Source organism: Aquarana catesbeiana, linkage group LG06 (assembly GCF_042186555.1).
Source record: "Aquarana catesbeiana isolate 2022-GZ linkage group LG06, ASM4218655v1, whole genome shotgun sequence".
Lineage (NCBI taxonomy): Eukaryota > Metazoa > Chordata > Amphibia > Anura > Ranidae > Aquarana > Aquarana catesbeiana.
Genome location: NC_133329.1, coordinates 261,456,112 through 261,479,135, shown reverse-complemented (window position 1 = coordinate 261,479,135; position 23,024 = coordinate 261,456,112). Strand labels below are relative to the sequence as shown.

Here is a 23,024-nt window from a genome sequence, read left to right as displayed (position 1 = left end):
ATTGTCCAACTTTTGGCCAACAAATGTTGGATGACAGGCTAGTAAATTTTCAGCGGACAACGGTTTGACGTCAGAGTTTCGTTTGGTCAGTACACAAATCCGTCACACAAGAGTTGAAAGTACAAACACGCATGCTCAGAATCAATGCTCACCAAACAGAAAATTAGCACAAGGGGACCCCAAAGTTGCTCAAGAGCTGAAATTCCTCATAGTACATCACTACGTTCCTGTTTGTGGTACAACAATTGTGTACCCGTTAGTATGCAGGACAAGATCCTGGCACATGCCCTTTTTACAAAAATCAGATGCTCAGCTGGCCAACAATCGTATCGCGTGTGCAAGGCTTATGAATGGCATCTGTTGTACAGACTGGTTTCCTGCAGAAGCTGCTGAATTTTTTTCATGTGCATACCCTACTTTGGAGTACATAATGCTGCTATAATGGAGGAGGTCTAGTGTGCTAGAACTGAGCCCACATCTCTATGTGTGTTTACAATGTTAACATCCATATATACTGCAGTTCAGTAGTTCTGGTCCTTTGAATAAAATCCACTGCTGGAGACCAAACAAGAGCCACTGTTTATATATCAGGATCTTCTTCAGGTGTATACATTTAGGCACCTTTTTTCCTTTGTATTTTTTTGGTTGATATATTTGTATGCCTGGGGTGACTTTTTTGTTTAAATAAAATAAGTTATTATACACATAAATGTAGGAGAAAACATCAATAGAGGAAAAAAAAAAGAGAAATAAAAATTGACCGTCTTACAAAACATCAGTTATTTATTTGGATTCAATACAAAATGTAAGAAGTTCAAAAGGCAAAGAGTTAAGATACAGAAATACATTTTTAACACCATTACATCACTCAAAAGTGATATTACAGCTTTGTAAAGATCTCAAGACGTTAAATTGCATGTTTTCCTAGATTTCTTGGAACACCAAAACGTCATGATGGGTAGGAAATACCAACGCATCCAAAAAGGTTTAAGAGCGCCCTAGGTTCTACATCCCATCATATGTTGGTTAGTCTCCTAAATATCAGCACTATTACCATTCTATTTATACAGGTTTCCTTAACAAGCAGAAGTGTAAATGTCATGAGAATATCACATTTTGTGGTTGGACTATAACCCACCGAGGAAACTGGGAAATGGAGACAGCTGCGGCCTCAAAGAAATAGGGAATTAATTTTTTTGTTTAGAATCCTCTTTATAGGATTCCATTTAGATCCACATGGGTGAAAAATGAAGATATTCAGCACAGTAGATATTTATTAATCAACCATTTTTTTTAACACAAGATCTGATAAAAATGATTTTAAGACCATCAAACCTTGTTTCCTAAAACAGTAATCCCTGCTATGATCAGGAACTAGAGGGCTCCAGTTTTATAATACCGATGTGGTTTAATCCTAAATCTACATAAAACATTACTATATTCTAAAAATTAAGGTGCAATTACCAAGACATTACTACTTAAGTGCAAAAACCAAATTGGCAATTAAAGAAAACCGCTAATAATAGATACATCGAACCCTGTGAAAGGGAACCACTTTAATTTCCTCCCTGTAATCCCGTGCATAATCCCACAGAAAATGGTCAATTAGGACAGGGTTTATTTCATTGCTCATTTTCTCTCCTTTTTTCTCAAACAGTTCCCGTAGATATTCACAGACCAATTCAACAGCCCAGATGGAGCAACCACGAATCTCCATTTCCTCTCGATCTCCATTCTGGAAAAGCCAACCTGTTTATAAAATAAACAAAAATAATGAATTTAAAACCTTGAGAAACAAGTTAGACTATTTCTAGAGTTGGAATAAACATCAAAATGTAATGCTGCCCTCTCTACCCTAGGCACTCAGCCAATTATTCTCTACCTTAGGCACCTGTGCATATGTAGTACAACAGAGGAGCTGCAGATGTAATCAATACTGCCATTGTTTAAAGAAGAAAAGGCACCGCGCTGTATACCCTTAAACAATTAACACAATCAAGTAATAAATGACATACAATAAAAAAGAAAAAAAAGAAAAAAAAAAAGAAGGAAAAAAAAGAAAAAAGAAAAAAAAGAAAAAGCAGCCACTTAAAGGTGAGATACACACGCTAAACAATAAATAAATAAAAGAAAGAAGCAGCGCTGGTTTTTTTTTTTGACGTACGTTTCGTCACACTTCTGACGTCGTCTGGGGCACGGGCGACGCACTGACGTGTCGCTCATATATACAAACAAACGTAACCAGACCTCGAACTGACAACGAAGCCGGAAATCACCCTGCGCTCCACCAAGCAAGGGCGGATGGTGTAAACCGCCATCTTAACTGAGGGATATTAAATGGGCGTTATAAATAAAAAAGGAGGAAAAAAGGAATAGGGAAAGGGGGATGAACCACAATAATCTCACTCCTATCAAGTGTGAGAAAGGGATACGGAGTTTAAATTAATTAATTAACTGGTTATTCAAACCTTAAACGAGGCATAGCTACCTAATGGTACAAGGCACACCTTAGCCCTATACTAACTTATAAATCGAAAAGAATATTGACATACTAAATCACAAGAGAGTCTTACTCTGAGCAACATTGCTACAGAGAAGAAGGTGATTTCAACGACCTCAAGTAATCTAACAGTTCAAATTATGAGTCATACCAAACAATAAATGCAATATTTGAACAAATAAATATGTGAAAAATTGGAACTGCCATTGTTTAGGCCGGGTTCACACTGGTACGACATGACCCATCATTTCCCCCGGGAGAGGGAGAAGACCCAGCACAGGCAGAGGACAGAGGAAGAAGATCCAGCACAGGAAGACAACGTCAGCAGAGGCTGGAAAGGGGAGAAGAGATCAGAAGCGACGCTGAGCTGCCTTAATAAAATTACTTTAACCACTTGCTTACTGGGCACTTAAACCCCCCTCCTATCCAGACCAATTTTCAGCTTTCAGCGCTGACGCACTTTGAATGACAATTGCGCGGTCATACAACACTGTACCCAAATGAAATTTTTATCATTTTTTTCACCACAAATAGAGCTTTTTCTTTTTGTATTTGATCACCTCTGCAGTTTTTACTTTTTGTTAAAAAAAAAAGGTAAAAATTTGAATTAAAAAAAAAAAATTATTTTTTTATATTTTGTTATAAAAAAAATTTAAAACAGGTTATTTTTCTCCTTCATTGATGTACGCTGATGAGGCGGCAGTGATGGGCAGCACTGCTAGGTGGCACTGATTGGCATTGATAGGTGGCACTTGTGGGCACTGTTAGGTGGCACTGATGAGGCAGATGTGCCTCTTCCACTTCGGGACCGATGTCCCTCACATCCGAGCTGGTGATCGGCTTTTTTTTCTACTCACGCTTTCAGCTTTTGTTTACATCATCATACATCATTGGCTGACAGCTGATCACATGGTAAGGGGCCAGGACCGGCCCCTTACTTGGATCGGTGATCACCTGAGTCTCAGTGACTCGGTGATCACAGCGCGCCCGGCGTGCACAGGGGAATTCAGGTCTGCGCTATGGCCATCATTCGGCCATAGTGCGGATGTGAAGTGGTTAAAAACCATGTGTAATGTGTTTTATTTTTGACACTTTTTTTTAAGGTTAATGGGTTGGTGCAATGTACCCTATACTCATTCACATAGGGTGGGGGTCCGGAATTGGGGACCCCCCCCTTGTTAAAGGGGCCCCCGCATGCAGACCCCGACAACCAATGGCTAGGGTCCCCATCAACAAGGGGGCAAGGTGCTTTGGGTGGTGGGATGCTCGCTCGTCTCCTTTCCTGACCTGCCGGGCTGTGTGCTTGGATAAGGGTCTGATATGAATTTTGGGGGACCTCACGCCGTTTTTTCAGCAGCGTTTTTTTGTAATTTGGCGTGGAGTTCCCCTTCAAGATCAGAGCACAAGTCGCATGCCAAAGTTGGATCAGTTAAGACCGCGATCCGACTTCAGTGGTATTCAATAGGCTGAAGTAGGATTAAAGTCGGACCAAAGTAGTGCAAGGAGCATTTTTAAAGTCAAACTGACTTGTGTTGGACCAGTTAAGACGGCGCTCATAGGGAAACATTGCTTTTCACACGTCAGGCGACATGAGCTTCCAATGTCGGAGGGTTTGTCATACCAGTGTGAACCTGGCCTTAGACCTTAGTTGTTTAATTTCAGAAAAGCTGTGTCTCAGTATTCAAGTCTATTTACATTTTTTAATGAGACCTTTAACCCTTCCGCTGCCAGGCCCTGTGCTCCATTTTTACACCTCAGGTGGCCAGGCCATTTTTGCAATTTTTCCATTGCTTTTTTATTTTTCCCTTATAGCTTTCAGAGTGTGTTAAAGACCGCCCCCCCAACCATATATTTTCTGAAAGCACATGACCAGTAGAACGATTTATCAACACAATATTTTTGTTAAAAATACACCAAAATCATTATTAGCAGATAAAAAACAATACATTTTACAAAATTCCTACTACATATAAAAAGCGTAACCTGTATTGAGTTAATAAATAACAAATATTTGTCATTTTTAAATTACGCCTTTTTTTGCTAAATCGTGAAAACTGAACGTATGCAAAAATGTAAGTAACCACGTTTCTCTAAAAATCCGAAGGTTTTCATTGTTCTCTTACAGCTTTCAGAGTTTGTTAAAGACCCCCAAACCATATATTCTCTGAAATCATAGGACCAGTAGAATAAAAAGAAGGTGCTACTGATTTTTAAGGCTCCGCGATATTTGCGCAAATGTTTTCAAAACAATATAAAAAGTCTCTCAAATAATTTTTAGCAGATATAAACACTGCGAATTTTACAAAATTCCTGCTAAATATAAAAGCTTAACCTGTATTGAGTTAATAAATATTTGTAAATTTTAAATTGTGCCTTTTTGAGAAATGGTGATAAAATCAGACGCACGCAGAAGTTTTAGAAAATCTGGAGGTTTTCCTTTTTCGCTTTCAGAATTTGTAAAAGACCCCCCAAACCATACATTTTCTGAAAGCACATAAGAAAAAAAAAGTGCTACTGATTTTTAAAGGCACCGCGATATTTGCACAAATGTTTATCAAAACAATATTTTAGTTAAAAATACAATAAAATCATTAATAGTGGATTCATACATGGCAAAATACATGCTAAATTCCTAGTAAATATAAAAAGTTAAAACTGTATTAAAGTTAATAAATATTTGTACCTTTTTGTGAAATGGTGAAAACTGAGGGTACGCAAAACTGTAAATAACAATAATTTACTGTAAGAAGCCAGAGGTTTTCACTTTTTTCACTTACAGCTTTCAGAATTTGAAAAGAGCCCTCAAACTAGACAATTTCTGAAAGCTCATGACCTGTAGAATAAAAAAAAGTGCTACCGATTTTTTGGACCCCACAATAATTGCGCAAATGTTCATATCGCCATTTTTACTAAAAATACACTAAAATCATTAGTAGTGCACATAAACACAATGTAAATTACAAAATTTCTGCTAAAAGACTACTAAAGCATCGTTCACATGTGGCATACTAAAGTGTACACCCATGGAGGGCCATGTTCACCCGCACAGGTGTTCCACGCACCACTGTACAGGCAGTCCCATTTATGTCAATTGGGATGCAACGGCTGCACAGGCATAGCTACTGTTCTTAATCTGACATCCGCGTGGGTACATGACCCCGAACGCAGACAGTGTGAGTTCAGGGACATGCATGCAGACCTACATGGATGTAAAATTGGGAGCAACGGCTCTGCTCGTTCAGTTGATACATCCCAAATTACATCAATGGGACTGCCTGCCTCCCGGGGGAAACCGTCACCATGGAGGTGTGAGTGCGGGAGGGAGGCTGTCACCGTGAAGAGGCTGGGTGCGGACGGACCGTGGGGGAGGGGGGGACCTGGTTGCCTTCCCCCAAAAAAGTCACTGGGTCTTGCTATGTTTTTGGGGGCGGTCTTTGGTGAGATATCAGAAATCTAGAATCTAAACAGACCCAGATATCTCTTTTTTGAGACAGAGAAAGGGACTGAACATAGTCCTTTCCTCTGCAGCACTTTACTTCATAAATAAGACATAGCAGAATACATTTTGGTCTAAATTTATGAAGATTTTTGAAAGAAAGTATAAAATAGTTTGTTTTTTTTTTTCCCAACATTTTCGGTCTTTTTTAGTATTTATAATAAAAAAAAAAACGAGTGGTGACCAAATACCAACAAAAGAAAGCTCTATTTGTGTGAAAAAAATAATTATATAAGATATCGTTAAGGTACAGCGTTGCATGACCGTGCAATTACCGGTTAAAAAGTAGCGCAATGCTAGATAGCAAAAAATGGCCTGGTCATGAAGGGGGTAAACTTTCCAGTGCAGAGGTGGTTAAACGTGACACACAACTTGTGTTTAATACAAAAAAAAAGTGGAGTTTTCTTGAATACTCTGATTTATATGGGAGGGTATGGCATTTTGCTGCTTTACAAACAATTCTATTATAGATGGAACACTTATTAAAGAGAATGCTCTTCTATATGGATAGGATGACATAGTGGAAACCATATTACAAACCTTCCTTAAGCTTCTTCAATAGCTCTTCTGAAAATCTCATGGTGCCAAAATGTACCAAAGCCTGCGGTATCCTGTAGTCAGCAAACATGGTGATTTTGTCGATGTCATAGAAGCAGCCATCACCTTTTCCTTCTAGCACACCCCATGTGTCTCCTACCAGGATCTGAGCACGCTTGTAGAAGGCAACTTTTTTTTCCTAAAGATCAGAATGAATAAGATAATTTTTATGTCATTTACTGAACAGTCACCACAAGTTTTAAGCAATTGCAACCACATTCAAATTTTTCCATCTCTGATGGCAAAAAGAACTAACGATTCAAGACAATCTACCATCCACAGTTTCTGTTGAAACAACTGAAAGTGTTCTTGGTAGGTTGCCTCATTTGTATGGGCAGTCTCATATATTGATTGTTCTAGCTACAAGTAAGAAAATGCCTGGACCTGATTAACTGCACTGGTCTTAGTTGTATTTTATGTGAGAGAATTTTGAAAAAAACATTTTAAATGCAATTTTTTTTGTAGTCCTGACCATCATAAACAAAGGAAATATGTGCAGGATGGCTATACTTTCTCTGTACAGGCTGAACTAGCAGAAGTTAAAAACGCACATTAATGCAGTTCTGCAATCTTTTATAAATCACCAAGTGGTTGTAAACCTCAGACATGAAATTTAAACAAAGCATATCCCTCGATAGTGTGTACTTGTCTCGTCTCAATCCAGAGCACCAAGTGCCTTTTCTTTCCGCTGCCTCATTCCTCTGCTATCAGCAATAATCACTGCTGACAAGTTTTCCTGACACCAAGAGAAAAAAGGTGTCAGGGGAGGGATCTCCAGCTGACTGACGGCCTCAGTTCTGTTCATGTGTGCTGTGCGAAGGAGGGTATGCCCCCCCTCTCTCCGATCAGCTCTCCTCACTGAGTTCTGCAGAGTGTGGCTTTCCGCCCCCTTCTTTCTGAACCCTCAGACACGCTCTATCAATTCTGGACTTTGGACGGATGTAGATTTGGATTGGATTGGGTTTCAGCTGTGAGACAAAAGACTTCCAGTCTCAGAACAACTTTTAAAGTGGTAGTTCAAGTGACAAGGGTGATAATTTTCCTGATCACTTATCAATTTGAAGGAAGGTTTTGAAATCTTTACTAGGGAGGAGTTTTTCACAACGATATCCCTTCGATTTCACATTTGTTAGTTTCTGTATTTTTGGAGTTTGTATAGCGCAACACTTTATTTTACACGAGCTTTGTATTCTGTGAATGAATACAAAGCTTCCTCTGATTGGCTGAGTTGGAGGAGCAGGTTGAGGTCATCCTCTCCTCCTCAGCCAGAGGAAGCTTTGCATTAATTCACAGAATACAACGCTGTCTACGAATGGCTGAGCGCCGCTCAGATCAACTCTTCATTGTTTCGTGTGTGAGACGGGAAGTCTCTTGCCTCACAGCTAGAAACCATCACTGTGTACTGTATGTAGCTGAAGCTTTATGCAGTACATATAAGTGCTTATAGCCAGTGCAGAACTTAGTGAAAGAAAACTATTAATAGTATTTATACAGTGCCTTAAAAAAGTATTCACACCCCTTGAAATTTTCCACATTTTGTCATGTTAAAACCAAAATGTACATGTATTTTATGCTATAGACCAGCAGCTTCTGAAGACGTCACACCGATGACAAAACGTGTCAAGCTGGGACACACATTGCGCTACGTTGTACACAGGTGGCGCACACGCTCTGATTGCACAGTGCAGATGTTCACACGGGAGACATTTTTAATCATTTTGGTATGTACAGCTTACTATGGAGGCTTTTAATAATGCTACCTAGAGCTGCATGATTCGGGCAAAAATGATCACGATTTTTTTTGCTTAGAATAAAGATCACAACTCTTACGATTCTCGCGGCGTAACATCTTTCACGTTATACGAAAAAAATTGGGCTAACTTTACTGTTTTTTTTTACCCCCCCCCCCCATTCATTGAAGTGTATCCCCCCCACCAAAAAAAAGCGTTTGAAAGACCGCTGCGCAAATACTGTGACATAAAATATTGCAACAACCGCAATTTTATTCTCTAGGGAAGCTGCTAAAAAAAAAAAAAAAAAAAAAATAATATTTTTGGGGGTTCCAAGTAATTTTCTAGCAGAAAATACTGATTTTAACTTGTAAACAACAAGTGTCAGTAAAAGGCTTAGTCTTTTGGACCCCTTTCACAGTGGGGCGCTTTTCATGCATTTTAGAGCTAAAAACAGCGCCTTTAAGGTGCCTCTCATGCCACCCCAGTGTGAAAGCCTGAGTGCTTTCACACTAGGGCGGTGTGCTTGCAGGATGGGGAAAAAAAATCCTGCAAGCAGCATCTTTGGGGCGGTGCATAAACCGCTCCCAAAACGCCCTGCCCATTGAAATGAAAGGGCAGCGCCGCAACATGGGCGCTTTCAACCCTTTCTTCGGCCGCTAGTGGGGGTTTTAAAGTGCCACGCTAGCGGCTGAAAAGTGCCCCTAATACTGGCACTGCCCCAGTGTGAAAGTACTCTAAGTGGTTTAACTGACTTCATTTACAGCCCCTAGTTCATTACTTTGATATACAAGAACCAAGAGATACATTGCATCTCTTTTCTCTATCTCCCAGCTCTGAGGAATAAGGGTCAGTGCTCTGCAGCCTCACCAGTGCCCATCAATGCAGCCTGATCTATGCCCATCTGCAGCCTCTAATGTGCCCATTATTGCAGCCTGTTTAGTGCTTGTGTGCAGTCTCTAACATGGCCATCTGCAACCTCTAATGTGCCCATTATTGCAGCCTCTAGCACGCCCATGATTGCAGTCTGTTTAGTATACATCTGCAGATTCACCTTTGCAGATGATTGCAGCCGGGCCAGTGCTAGATGGCACAGATCCGCGATCTCCTGTGGTCCAATGCCGGGCGGGACTGTGATACACAGGAGATCGCGTCATCCAGCGGCGGTCGTCCCATCCTTCCACTCACAGTAGCAGGGATCAACGTATAACACGTACACACGATTTTCCCCCGATTTTCAGGGAGAAAAAGTGTGTGTTATACGCCAATAAATATGGTATTTATTATTTGTATTGTTGGGTTCTATGTAGGACCTGTTATTTTGTTTGTCTTATGTATATTTTGTAGTAATTACTCTGTACAGCATGGGTGCTCAACTTGTGGCCCTCCAGCTGTTGCAAAAACTACAAGTCCCAGGAGGCATTGCAAGCCGCTAAGAGCTACAAGCATAACTCCCAAAGGGAAGAGGCATGATGGGACATGTAGTTCCGCAATAGCTGGAGGGCTGCAGGTTGAGCACTCATGCTGTACACAGTTACGAATCTCCTGAAGAAGCTATATACTTTAGCGAAACATGTTGAGAATAAAGATTTTTGTACAGTAATACAATATATCCTTGAATAATTTTGTTGGATCTTAATGTTTTCTCACTAAGATAGGGGGGGGGGGGTGTCTCTTTCTCTCTCGTTTTTTGCATAGAGCACATAACTCTTGTGGATTATCAATACAGTGCTTATAGCCAGTGCAGAACTTAGTTTATTTGGACAATGCTATTAGTATTCATACAGTGCCTTGAAAAAGTATTCATACCCCTTGAAAAATTTTCCACATTTTCTCATGTTACAACCAAAAATGTACATGTATTTTATTGGGATTTTATGTGATAGACCAACACATTAGTGAAACATAATTGTGAAGTGGAAGAAAAATGATAAACGGTTTTCAATTTTTTTTTTACAAATGAATATCTGAAAATTGTGGTGTGCATTTGTATTCAGCCCCACAGAGTCAATGCTTTGATAGAAGGGTATTGCCACAAAAGTTGACAAAAAATTACCAAGTACCATCATCCTACATTAATATATTGAAGGGGGAATGGGAGGAGAAAAAGCAAAAGCTCGGTTGGAGTAGCCCTTGCTTTTCTCCTCCCATTCCCCCTTCAGAGTCAATGCTTTGTAGAACCACCTTTTGTTGCAAGTTTTTTTGGGTATGTCTCCACCAGCTTTGCACATCTAGAGTGAAATTTTTGCCCATTCTGCTTTGCAAAATAGCTCAAGCTCTGTCAGATTGGATGGAGAGCATCTGTGAACAGAAATTTTCAACTCTTGCCACAGATTCTCAGTTGGATTTAGGTCTGGACTTTGACTTGGCCATTCGAACTCATGAATATGCTTTGAGCTAAACCATTCCATTGTAGCTCTGGTTGTATGTTTAGGGTCGTTGTCCTGCTGGAAGTTGAACCTCTGCCCCAGTCTCAAGTCTTTTGCAGACTAACATGTTTTCTTTTAAAATTGCCCTGTATTTGGCTCCATCCACCCTTCCATCAACGCTGACCAGCTTCCCTGTCCCGGCTGAAGAAAAGCATCCCCACAACATGATGCTGCCACCACATTTCACGGTGGGGATGGTGTGTTCAGCGAGACGTGCAGTGTTAGTTTTCCACCACACATAGCATTTTGCTTTTGACCAGAACACCTTCAACATGTTTGCTGTGTCCCCCACGTGGCTTCTTGCCAGTGGCGTAGCGTGGGTTTTCAGCGCCCGGGTCAAGGCAAGTAATTTGCGCCCCCTAACCTGTAGGCTTTTTAGCACTCCCTGAGTCCCTTCCCTTCCTACAATAGTACAGACCAGCCTGATTCCTACACTGACCACTACAGTAACCTACCTGATTCCAACACTAACCTACCTGACCACTACAGTAACCTACCTGCTTCCTATACTGGCCACTACACTGACCTACCTGTCCACTACCCAATTCCTACACTGCCCATTAAACTACACTGACCACTGCTCTGTTCACTACACTGCCCACTACACAACACTGACCACTATACTGACCGCTGCTCTGCCCACTACACAACACTGACCACCGCTCTGTCCACTACACTAACCACTACTACATTGACCGCTGCTCTGTCCACTACACAACGCTGATCACCACTACACTGACTACTGCTCTGTCCACTACACTACACTGACCACTGCTCTGCCCACTACACTACAATGACCACCACTATACTGACCGCTGCTCTGTCCACAACACTGACCACCACACTTACCACTGCTCTGTCCACTACACAATGCTGACCACCACTACATTGACCACTACACTACACTGTCCACGACACTGATCACTACACTACTGTATTCTTATACTGACTATCTGCTTGTCTAATCTCCCTCTGGCTGCTCCCTCTCCACAACCCCCGGGGGCCAGCAACACTACCCGACTCTTACGAGCTCACCTGCAGCTTGTGTCTTCAGTCTGGAGGAGGTAAAGACAGCACATCTGTCCGGATGTGTGGGGGAGCCTAGAGGAGGTAAAGACAGCCAGCACATCGGTCCGGATGAGAGGGGGAGCCTGGAAGGGGTAAAGACATTACATCACTCCGGAGGCGGGACTCCAGGAGCAACCGTGATCGCGGATAGGCCAGTGCCGCCGCCGCGATCGCGCATAAGGCAGCGCCGCGATCGCGCATAAGGCAGTGCCGCCGTGATCGCACATAAGGCAGCGCCGGCATCGCACATAAGGCAGCGCCGCCGCACACGACACCATTCGCCAAATCACAGGGTGCCTGCGGGGACACAGGAAGTAAACATTAGGGGGACGGAGCCGCCAGTGACACACACTACCTGGCACGGGATTTCGTCCCCCTAAATGTTGCGCCCGGGGCCACGGCCCCCTCCGCACCCCCCATGCTACGCCACTGCTTCTCGCAAACTGCAAAACGAGACTTTTCATGGCTTTCATTCAACAATGGCTTTCTTCCTGCCATTCTTCCATAAAGGCCAGACTTGTGCAACGACTAATCGTTGTCCTGTGGACAGATTCTCCCACCTGAGCTGTGGATCTCTGCAGCTCCTCCAGCGTCACCATGGGCTTCTTAGCTGCTTCTCTGAATAATTGCCCGGCCTGTCAGTTTAAGTGGATGGCCATGTCTTGGTAGGTTTAAATTTGTGCCATACTCTTTCCATTTTCAGATGATGGATTGAACCATGCTCCATGAGATGTTCAAAGCTTGCAATATTTTTTTTTATAACCTAACCCTGCTTTAAACTTCTCCAACTTTATCCCTGACCTGTCTGGTGTATTTATACAGAGATTAAATTACACACAGGTGGACTCCATTTACTAATTAGGTGACTTCTGAAGGCAATTGTTTCCACTTCGTTGGGGGGGGGGGGGGGGGGGGGAAATCAGAGGAAAGGGGGCTGAATACAAATGCATGCTACACTTTTCAGATATTTGTAAAAAAAAAAAAAAAAATAATCATTTTCCTTCGAACTTCACAATTATTTGCCACTTTGTGTTGGTCCATCACATAAAATCCCAATAGAATAACATTTATGTTTTTGGTTGTAACGTGACAAAATGTGGGAAATTCCAAGGGGTATGCATATTTTTGCTTCAGGAATGTATCCTGACTGGACCAGGTGGCCACGCTGCAGATTTGTTCCCAGGAGGCCCCTGCTTTTCCAGCCCAGGAAGTGGCTAGTGACCTGGTTGAATGGACCTTAACCTTAGCTGGTGCTGGGACTCCAGAACTCTCATAAGCCAGGGAGATAGCTCCCGATCCATCTCAAGACTGAGGCTTTAGAAGCCTGAAATCCCCTTCCTTGGCCCAGCGTTCAAAACTTGTAGGCGATTGGATCTCCTAAACTCTTTTGTTCTCTGTAAATAGGTACAGAGACACCTTCTTACATCCAGGCAACTAAATTTCTTTTTTCTCATTTTTTGGCTTCTCACAAAAAGACGGCAATGTTATATCTTGCGTCCTATGAAATAAGGATGCTACCTTTGGTAGATACAAAGGGTCTGGCCTGAGTGTGACTATCTGGATGTATCAATAAGAAGGGTTCCTTCATGGACAGCCCTTGTAGATTCCCAACCCTCCTGGCCATGGTAATTGCTAACAGAAATTATATTTTTAAGGTTAGAAAACTTAAAAGGAAACCTCCTCCATAGGTTCAAATGGGTGTTTAGATAAGGCCTCTAACACCCTTGTCAAGTCCCATGGTGGAAAACTGCTTTTGGAGACCAGGGAAACACTTTCCCTGGCCACCAAAAACATTTAATGAGGACTTCCTTTGCCAGTCTTGTATATGTGTAAAAGTGTCCCTCGCGCTACTTTGAGTAACTAAAAATGTGCCTAATGACCTAAAACAAGTGATAATAAAAAGTGAAACTGCAGCAAAACCCATTAGTGTTCACAAAAACACACACTATAATTATATATATATATATATATATATATATATATATATATATATATATATATATATATATATATATATATATATATATATATATCTCTATATCTCGCGCAGAAACAATATAATCACTTTAAAACACACAAAGTATTTCACTAGGAATAAAGTGAAAAATAGAAGTGCACAAAATTAATAATATCTCAAGGAGAAAAAACAAAAATATGTAAATAAAAATATTAGGGGGGCCCCTGATGAAGTCACGTGTTGTGGCGTAACACGTAGGGATTGGCCGGAATCAGACACACACCGGAAGTGACGTAAGAAGGCGCTGAACAATGACGTTTTTGTTCTCTGCTTGCTTTTAATGTAAGAGTCCACCTATTTGGCATTTAATAAACAGACCCTTTTGCCCTTAACACACTACCCCATTGGAGGCATTTTTTTTTTCTTTCTTCCCCCCTATCTATACTGTGAGATTATATCGGAGTGGACTAGGACTTTAGTGGAGGATTCCCATAGCTGGAATAGTACTTGTGGCCCCATCAGCAGTATATGCAAACAGAAAAAGGTCCCAATAGAAGGTGGAGGAGAGTCATATCCATTTGTTGATGTGATTTTCTTCATATTAAACAAACAAGGTGAGAGTTCTGTGAGACTAGAATTTGAAGAGACAACTCGTGGAATTTTTCATGGACATCACTGTTTTACTTTGCCAACCACTTTATTTATATATTGGATACACCACTCTATGAACTTAGTTCTCTCTTTTTTTCTCCTATAAGAGCTGAATGGTCCCCCTTTTTTCTGCAATATATTCACCTGATTCAGGACTTATATTATTTGGACACATATTGTACACTTATTTGTGTTTAACACTTATGCAATATTTTTTAATTTTTACATATTTTTGTTTTTTCTCCTTGAGGAGATATTTTTGTGCACTTCTATTTTGCACGCTATCTATTCCTAGTGGAATACTTTGTGATTATATTGTTTCTGCGCGAGATCACTTTATTCATATACATACTTGTATAAAGATAGACCGAGAGGGCCGCTATCTGTACCTGAAAGGTGCTGACCGCTAGGCCCTTGTCTGCTCCATCCTGGAGAAAATCCAGGATAACCGGAACAGTGGTGGAGGTTGTGACGAACGCGGGTATCAGATCCCTGCCCTCCTCGCTAACTTGCAACGAAGGACCGGCCAACCTCACACCACGCTGTCACTTACGTAACAATGCCACTCTCAGCACAAAGATTTTCCAGCTTGCGGGACCACAATCTAGGTGCGAGCAGCCTGAGAGTGATTGTCACTGGGCTAATTACACAATTAACCCTTTAACTGCCACCACCCCCGTTTAAAAAAGACCGAGCTGGGGGAGACTCGTAATTTTAGCAATACCAATTATAATTTTAGAATAAGCGTCTGCCACACACACGGCCACCACAGACAGGTCTGCTCAGAGTCTTACTCTACAACAATAGCGCCCTTCAAGAGGCAGGTTCGTTTATAGCTTGCATTAAGAGCTTTAGAGACAAGGTTAACACTTTTCAACATAAGGGTTTATTATGAAAAGGTCAAAGTTGATGCAAATAAAACATTTACAGAAAAAAGATGTTTCAAAAGATAAAAGACAATATACAGCCACAAAACAATAAGGTAGAATTGGGAAGAAAGAATACTTGCAATTAATGTCCCAGGGTTGATCAGAGTTTGATCGATGAGCTAGGTAATCGGTTCTCAACTTGGCAGATGTTTCTTCTTGGATGGTAAAAGGAGAACTGACCATTGTCTTGGCATCTCCTCTTTTCTGTCAAATCAAAGGGGGTGTTGACAGCGACCAATCGTTTGGTCATCTTGTATAGGGGTTGGTTGCTGGGAGGTGTCTACACTCATGACCACGTCCCAGGTAGATCTTGTGCTACATATTCATATATCTGCATCTATCGTGTTTACAGACTGCAAATATCCATATTATTATTCAACGTGAGATTTCCTTCAAAACAAGTCTAAACATGCCATATCTATAATGTATAGCCTGCTTAGGAGGAATAAGTGGTACCAGTGGTTTCCCATAAGACCTGACATAGGGGTGTCTGGACTTGAAATGTTACAAATTATCTGAGGAAACTAAATATGTCCATATTATGGCTGTGTATTACTAAGTCAGAAGTTATGTAACATGCTGAAATTTCATACTTATTCCATGGTTTTAAGTTGGATGTGTATTCAGACAATTTACAACCGGGGCCTGTTAGGTCTCTGAATGGAGAGGGTGACAGTTTTACGACAGGCCTGAACACTCTGTCCTTTCAACATGCAGTTTTTCTACTGATCTAGCCTGGTTCTGTTTTCTCTGTTGAGATAACCTTTTCTGTTGAACTTAAAAAGCTTTGAATTCCTAAGACAAGGGAGGAGGGAGTTCAGATTTCTCTGTAATGTTACATGGTTAGCCAAACTGTCATGGCTACTTCCACACAAGATGGTAGCTAGCTATAGCTTTTCATGTCCCGTACGTGATATCGTTACAGAGGTCATCTGTTTTTCTTTGCCCCAGGAACAGAAAGTCTTACAAATTTTTGAGTGAATCTTTTTAGTCACTGGTTTTCTGCTCAAAAAAGGAGGGTATTTGTCACGCTTTCTGAGGAGCCCTAACGTTTTAGGATCTGGCGCTCACTCACCAGGACGTCAGCTGGAAAATTCTGGCCTTGGGTGTAGTACTGGTCCCTGCCTGAGTAGATCCAGCCTGTTTGGAAGCTTCCATGGCTCTGCCACTGCCATGGATTTTAAGCTTGCCAACCAAGCTCTCCTTGGCCACCAGGGTGCTATCAGGAGGAGCTGGCCTGGGGACTGGCTGAGCTTCTGAAGGACCCATAGAATCAGTGCTAGGGGTGGGAAGACATATGCCAATCTGCACTGCCAGGTCTAAGTCAGGGCATCTAAGCCTTCTGACTCCCTCTCTTGGGAAACTGAGAAATCCCTTTACCTTCCTGTTCTGCCAGTTAGCGAACAGATCTATTTCCTGGATTTCCGAAGCGCTGCACCAGGGTTTGAAATACCTCAGGGGTTCAGTTCCCATTCCCCCTGCCTTATTGGCTGAGGAAGTCCACCTCGGTGTTGCTTGTCCCCTTTATGTGGACAGCTGATATGCAGGAGAGAACTTTTCCCTTGGCCCAGTCCAGGATATCCTTGGATTATTATTCAGGATTTATTATTCAGGATTTATATAGCGCCAACAGTTTATGCAGCGCTTTACAATATAAAAGGGAGACAATACAGACCTTGGGCTTTCTCCTTTCCTAGGTGGGCCCCCACCCCCAGGAACTGGCATTGGTGGTAACTTTTACTGGAACTCACTATGCCCACGATCTGCCTCCCTTTAGGTTTTTGGGCACCGTCCACCACTCTAGTAAGGACAGGACCTGAGGGGTGAGCACTAGAGCCGCACGATTCTGGCTAAAATGAGAATCACGATTTGCGTATGTATTCACCCCCTTTGTTATGAAGCCCATAAAAAGCTCTGGTGCAACCAATTACCTTCAGAAGTCACAGAATTAGTGAAATGTCCACCTGTGTGCAATCTAAGTGAAGTGTCACATGATCTGGCATTACATATACTGACCTTACACTGGTGGCAACGACAGAAATTAAACATTTTAGCTTTGCTTACTGTTGGGCTCTTTTTTGGCTCTACTCTGCGGTTGCCCCAGGGGGGGCCACGAAAACTGTTCTTACATTTTTCCTTTTTGGGTTTTACTGGAAATTTTTTTTTTACCCTTTTCTGAGGACCTAGACAGAATGTCGTCCAGGCCCTAACCAAACATCAATGAGCCCTGAAAGGGAAGGCCGCATAGTTTACCCTTTGATGTAACATCTCCTTCCCAGGCTTTAATCCAGACAGCTCTTCTAGCGGAGTTGATTAATGCGGCTGTTTTAGGTGATGCTCTTGCAAACTCAACTGCGGCATCTGCAAGGTAAGCGACAGCTTTTCCCATCACCGATAAGGAGTCAAGAACAGTATTCCTGTGACAGGTGTTTGGTCAGTTTCTCCACCTAGAAATCTGAATTCCTGGCTACACAGGCAGCCGCTAAGGCTGGACCCATGGGTGATGTATTTGCATCCCAAACCTTTCTAAGGAGGGACTCCGATCTACGGTCCATCAGATCCTTAATACTGCCTGCATCCTCAAAGAAGAGGTCAGACTGCTTGGTGACTTGAGAGAGAGCGGCATCCAGTCTTGGGAGTTTAAAGGATGTCTCTTCGTCGCTCTCTAACTGCTTGCCACCGCCCACCGTTAAATGACAGTGGGGTGGCTCTCGTTCTGGGACGCCGTCATAGGCGTCCGCGGCGTGTTGCTAGGACATGGCACAACCCTGATCTCTGTCCGCAGCTCTTTAACCATGTGATCAGCTGTGTCCAATCACAGCTGGTCACATGTAAACAAGGACAGAGTGTGTGGCGAGGAGAGCCGATCAGTGGCATCTCCACGCAGGGGGACATCTAGGAATGTAATCAGAGCACTGATCATCAGTACCCTGATTACAATATAGCAATACATTGTCACCATACAGTGCCCACCACTGCCAGCAGTGCCCACCAGTGCTACCCATTAGCGATGCCAGTCAATGCTGGCAATCAGTGCTGCCCATCACTGCTGTCGATCAATGGCCATCAGTGCCCACCAGTACCGCCTAATCAATGCCCACTAGTTCAGCCTATGAGTCTCCATCAGTGCAGGCGAAAAATTACTTGGTTACAAAATTTACTGACAGAAAAAAAGTAAACTTTTTTTTTTCTCAAAATTTTTGGTCTTTTTTTTGTGTAAAAAATAAAAAACCCAGCAGTGATTAAATACCACCAAAAGAATGCTCCATTTGTGTGAAGAAAAAAAAAAATTTGTTTGGGTACAGTGTAGTGCGACCGCGCAATTGTCATTCATAGTGTGACAGCGTTGAAAGCTGAAAAATGGCTTGGGCAGGAACGGGGTGCAAGTGCCCGGTAGCCAAGTGGTTAAAGGAAAATCTCCTTTTCCACGTTTTTTTGTCTGACAATTCTCCTTTCAGGTTCCCTCCATTCCTGTAGGATCAGATCCTTTAGGGATTGATGGAGTGGGAATACCCTGGATTGAGCCTTGCTCAGCACCCTATACACATTGTCCTGTGCAGAGGTCACTCTAGTGGTCTCTGGAATCTCCTCTGTGGTATATATCGCCTGTAGGAGTCCATCCAGATCCTCCAGGGTAAAGAGATGTCTCCTTAACCTTGCATCCTCCTGTGTCTCCCCATCTGAGCTGTGGTCTGACCTGGCTTTCCATTTCCCCCCATCCTCCTCTACCTGAGCTAGAGGTAGTGAGTGAGGGTGGGTGGAGAGCACTAGGACCCCTTCAGAGACTCTCCTGGGAGATAGGCCTTCTCTAGGGGCAATCTCCTCTGGGTCAGGGCCTTGGGCTGATGACTGCCCGACGGCTTCACAGAAAGATTTGACTGTTGCCAGCATTTCCGTCTGCATAGATGAAAGGTAGAGGCCTCTTTCCCTGCCAATTGATACACTTATAGCAAAAGGGCTTGGAATGAGACTTTTGGGAGCTTATCCTTACAGTACCCACATTTCTTTGAGAAGCTATGCCCTGTTGCGGCAGGAGGGCGATTATCTGGGGCCACCTGAGTTTCACTGGGGGATTCTGTAAGGCAGGAGATAGAGCATACATGTAATTTTACTCTGTCTTCCCCCTAACTGTGGGCCTGTACTGGGGGGGGGGGGGGTAGAGGGTAAGATGATTGGTTAAGACCAGCCTATTCTGGCTGGCCCAGAAATTCTCAGACCCCTTAAAAGCCAGGACCCCCCCCATCTTTCCAAGGGGGGTTTCTACTCACCGGGCCCCAACCTGGATCTGCCCGTAGTTGTAGTCTCCATCCCTTTCTCCTGTTCCAGAGGTTGGCTGGGTCCTGGGCTGCTGGTACTGCTCGTGGGGCTAGTACAGCGAGCCGACCGCTGTCCACCACCTTGCTTTGTCTCTCCATGCTGTTCTCCCTGTGTTTTTATCACTTCCGGGTCACGCTGTTCCTCTGGTGCCACCCACTTCCTGTGATGCGGCTGTGTACCAGAGTGAGGCTTGGAACGCAGCACTTCCTTGCAAGATGCTTCCAGGAAATGGAGAGCGGCTGGCAGCGCCGTTTTATGCACATGCATTGATGGCGCGCACTTCCTGCGGCCAGAGCGATGTAGCAGCCTTGAGGGCAACCTGTGAGAAGGACAAGCCTAGAGGTTAGTCCAGCCCTCCCTAGAACCTGTCTCAACAGGAGACCATCCGACCCTCCCCAGTCATTTGGTCTTTAAACAAAAAAAACATGCTGCTGTGTTTGGAAGAAACGCAATCAAATACTGGGAATCAAGGGGAAGGGTGGGGATTATAACAAGCTGTCAATTGGTTGCGTTTCCCATAGGGAGGAGCCCTAATCTCCTGGAAGTGGATGGGAGAACATTACATATGCCCCCCGCTTTAAATGCAAGGTGGTCTGCAATCCTCACACAGAAGAATGGATCCTGCCACGCAAAAGCTAACATGTCAACGTCATACTTCAGCTGCCAGTATTCTGCCAGCTCTGCATTCATAAAAAAATTTGCACATTAAGAAACAAATATGGTCAAGACAAACCTGAAAGACTCCTTCATCCCTGTAGGAAGGGAAATTCTCTACAACCAGATGCATCAGCTTTACAGCACTCTTTTCACTTGCTTTCACACAGTTCAAGTATGAGCCTCCAAATTTCTCCATGAGAATCTTTCCTGTCTGGTGAAGGATCTCCAGACGTTCTTCAATCATTGGGATGGGAAACTCTGAATCACTACGTAGAATATTTTTCAGCTGGTCCATGGTTATGTTGGCATAAAAAGATGCAGTAGTAAGAGGAATCCCTACAGACATGAAGGTATATTATTAAATACTAGCAATTTTTTTTTTTTTTGATAAAACAAAGAGCTTGCAGAGACCTGCGGCGTATCTGTGCATGTGTCAGGTATCAGGCCAAGATGGTAGCATGGGAGCACAGTGAAAAAAAAACAAAACAAAACAAAAAAAAAAACTAGGCTGCAAGGACAACGCAGGACTCCATGAACTAGCAAGTATGTATTTTGTTATTTACACACCAGAAAAAATACCAGGCAATAAAAAAAAAAAAAGCTAGGAAGTGAAGTTCCTCCTTAAGCAGGTTCCATCTGGAGCATGTTCAACAAGAGACCTGGGTTTTTTTGTTTTTTTAAAGCTGAAATAATACACATTAGTTTGTTAGTAATCTTTTTACACTTGTATCCGAGTTCTTTCATGTGTTTACAGATCATGTGTCATGTGTTTACAGATCCAAGTACCAGCATACTCCAGATGCAAAAAAATAAAAATAAATATTATTAGGACAAAGTACATCTGATGATACAGCCTTTGATCATTCAATGATTCACTACTGTGCAAGCCATTAGGCTAAATAAGGAAATTGAAGAACAGAGTTCTTGCATTTTGTAACTGGTTTATCCTTTGCCAAAATAGATCACAGTTTATTTTGTGACTCGTGTAAGTGTGCCAGAGCAAAGCAAAAGAGCGGGGACAACAGGTTCTCTTCCATTTTGAGGGTTTTATTTATACCACCTACACAAAATTATGCCACACCTGTTTACAATAGCCAAACATCCATCACTGCTAAGTGCCAATACCATACATGGCCTTTGTGAAGTGGTTAGGTTTATTTATTTCAGGTACTTCTATAGCGCCATCAATTTACACATATATTGTACATTCACATCAGTCCCTGACCTCAAGGAGCTTACAATCTAAGGTCCCCAACTCACATTCATACATACACATAATATGGCAAATTTGTGGTGTAGTGGTAGCACTCTCGTCTAGCAGTAAGAAGGGTCGCTGGTTCGAATCCCAACCAGGACACTACCTGCCTGGAGTTTGCATGTTCTCCCTGTGCCTGCGTGGGTTTCCTCCGGGTACTCCGGTTTCCTACCACACTCCAAAAGACATGCTGGTAGGTTAATTGGATCCTGTCTAAATTGTCCCTAGTATGTATGAATGTGAGTTAGGGACCTTAGATTGTAAGCTCCTTGAGGGTAGGGACTGATGTGAATGTACAATGTATATGTAAAGCGCTGCGTAAATTGACGGCGCTATATAAGTACCTGAAATAAATAAAAAAATAAAATTTAGACTGGAGCCAATTAACCTACCATCATGTGTTTGGAGTGTGGGAGGAAACCGGAGTACCCAGAGGAAACACTCTGGGTACCGCAAACACATCCCAGGGGAGAGAGAAGGAGAGAGCCGAGCTAGGAACCACAATCTCTCATCTCCTATAGTCAGTCCCATCCCCCACAGTTAGAACACACACCTAGGGAACACTTGATCGCCCCCCTAGTGTTAACCCCTTCCCTGCCAGTGACATTTATACAGCAATCCGTGCATTTTTATAGCACGGATTGCTGTATAATTGTCAATCGACCCAAAAATGTGTAAAAAAAACAAAAAAAACAAAAAACTGTCCAATGTGTCCGCCATAATGTCGCAGTCTCAAAAAAAAAAAAAAAAAAATTATGATATAATAATGCCATAAATCTATCCCCTATTTTGTAGACACTATAAATTTTGCGCAAACCAATCAATATACGCCTTTTGCAATTTTTTTTTTTTTTTTAATTACCAAAAATATGTAGAAGACTACATATCGGCCTAAACTGAGGAAAAAAAATTGACAGTTACTTTCTAGGTAACTGCTTTTCTAGGACATCTTCCAGGAGAGAGGACTGGTCCACCTGACAGGAAACACAATCCACACATGAGGTTAAAAGGCCCCTCCCTTCCCCCTGCACCTCAGTTCTCCCAGAGTAATAGGTTATCTGGGTACCAGAGAGAAACTCTTCCCGTAGTACTTATATCAAACCAGGGGTAGGAAGTAGGGCTGCTGTCCTGGAAGATATCCTAGAAAAGCAGTTACCGGTAAGTAACTGTCAATTTTCTCTAGTCACCTTCCAGGACGGGACACCCGATAGGATGGACAAGAAGTTCAAGGCCTACCTTAGGGTGTGACCACCGCTTGCAAGACCTTCCTTCCAAACGTCAGATCCTGAGGAGATAGCAGTTCCACTCTATAGTGCTTCAAGAAGGTGTCCTGCTTCGCCCATTTGGCTGTTCGACAGATCTGTTCTATTGAGGTCCCAGCTCTTCCTGACCAAGAGGCCGCCAAAGATCTTGTTGAATGGGCTTTAAAGTGGAGTTC

General features: G+C 42.6%; 1 protein-coding gene across 1 annotated transcript in view; it reads right to left on the bottom strand.

The window, feature by feature from the left end:
- Positions 1–765: 765 nt before the first annotated feature.
- The window catches only part of QNG1 (Q-nucleotide N-glycosylase 1), a 53,070-nt gene continuing 30,811 nt past the window's right edge, over positions 766–23,024 (bottom strand). The window contains exons 3-5 of the mRNA XM_073633245.1: positions 20,408–20,667; positions 6,537–6,732; positions 766–1,749 (exon numbers count right to left, since the gene is read on the bottom strand). Coding sequence (XP_073489346.1) covers positions 1,517–1,749; positions 6,537–6,732; positions 20,408–20,667 — 689 coding nt within the window. The 3' untranslated portion in view covers positions 766–1,516. The remainder of the gene's footprint in view (positions 1,750–6,536; positions 6,733–20,407; positions 20,668–23,024) is intronic.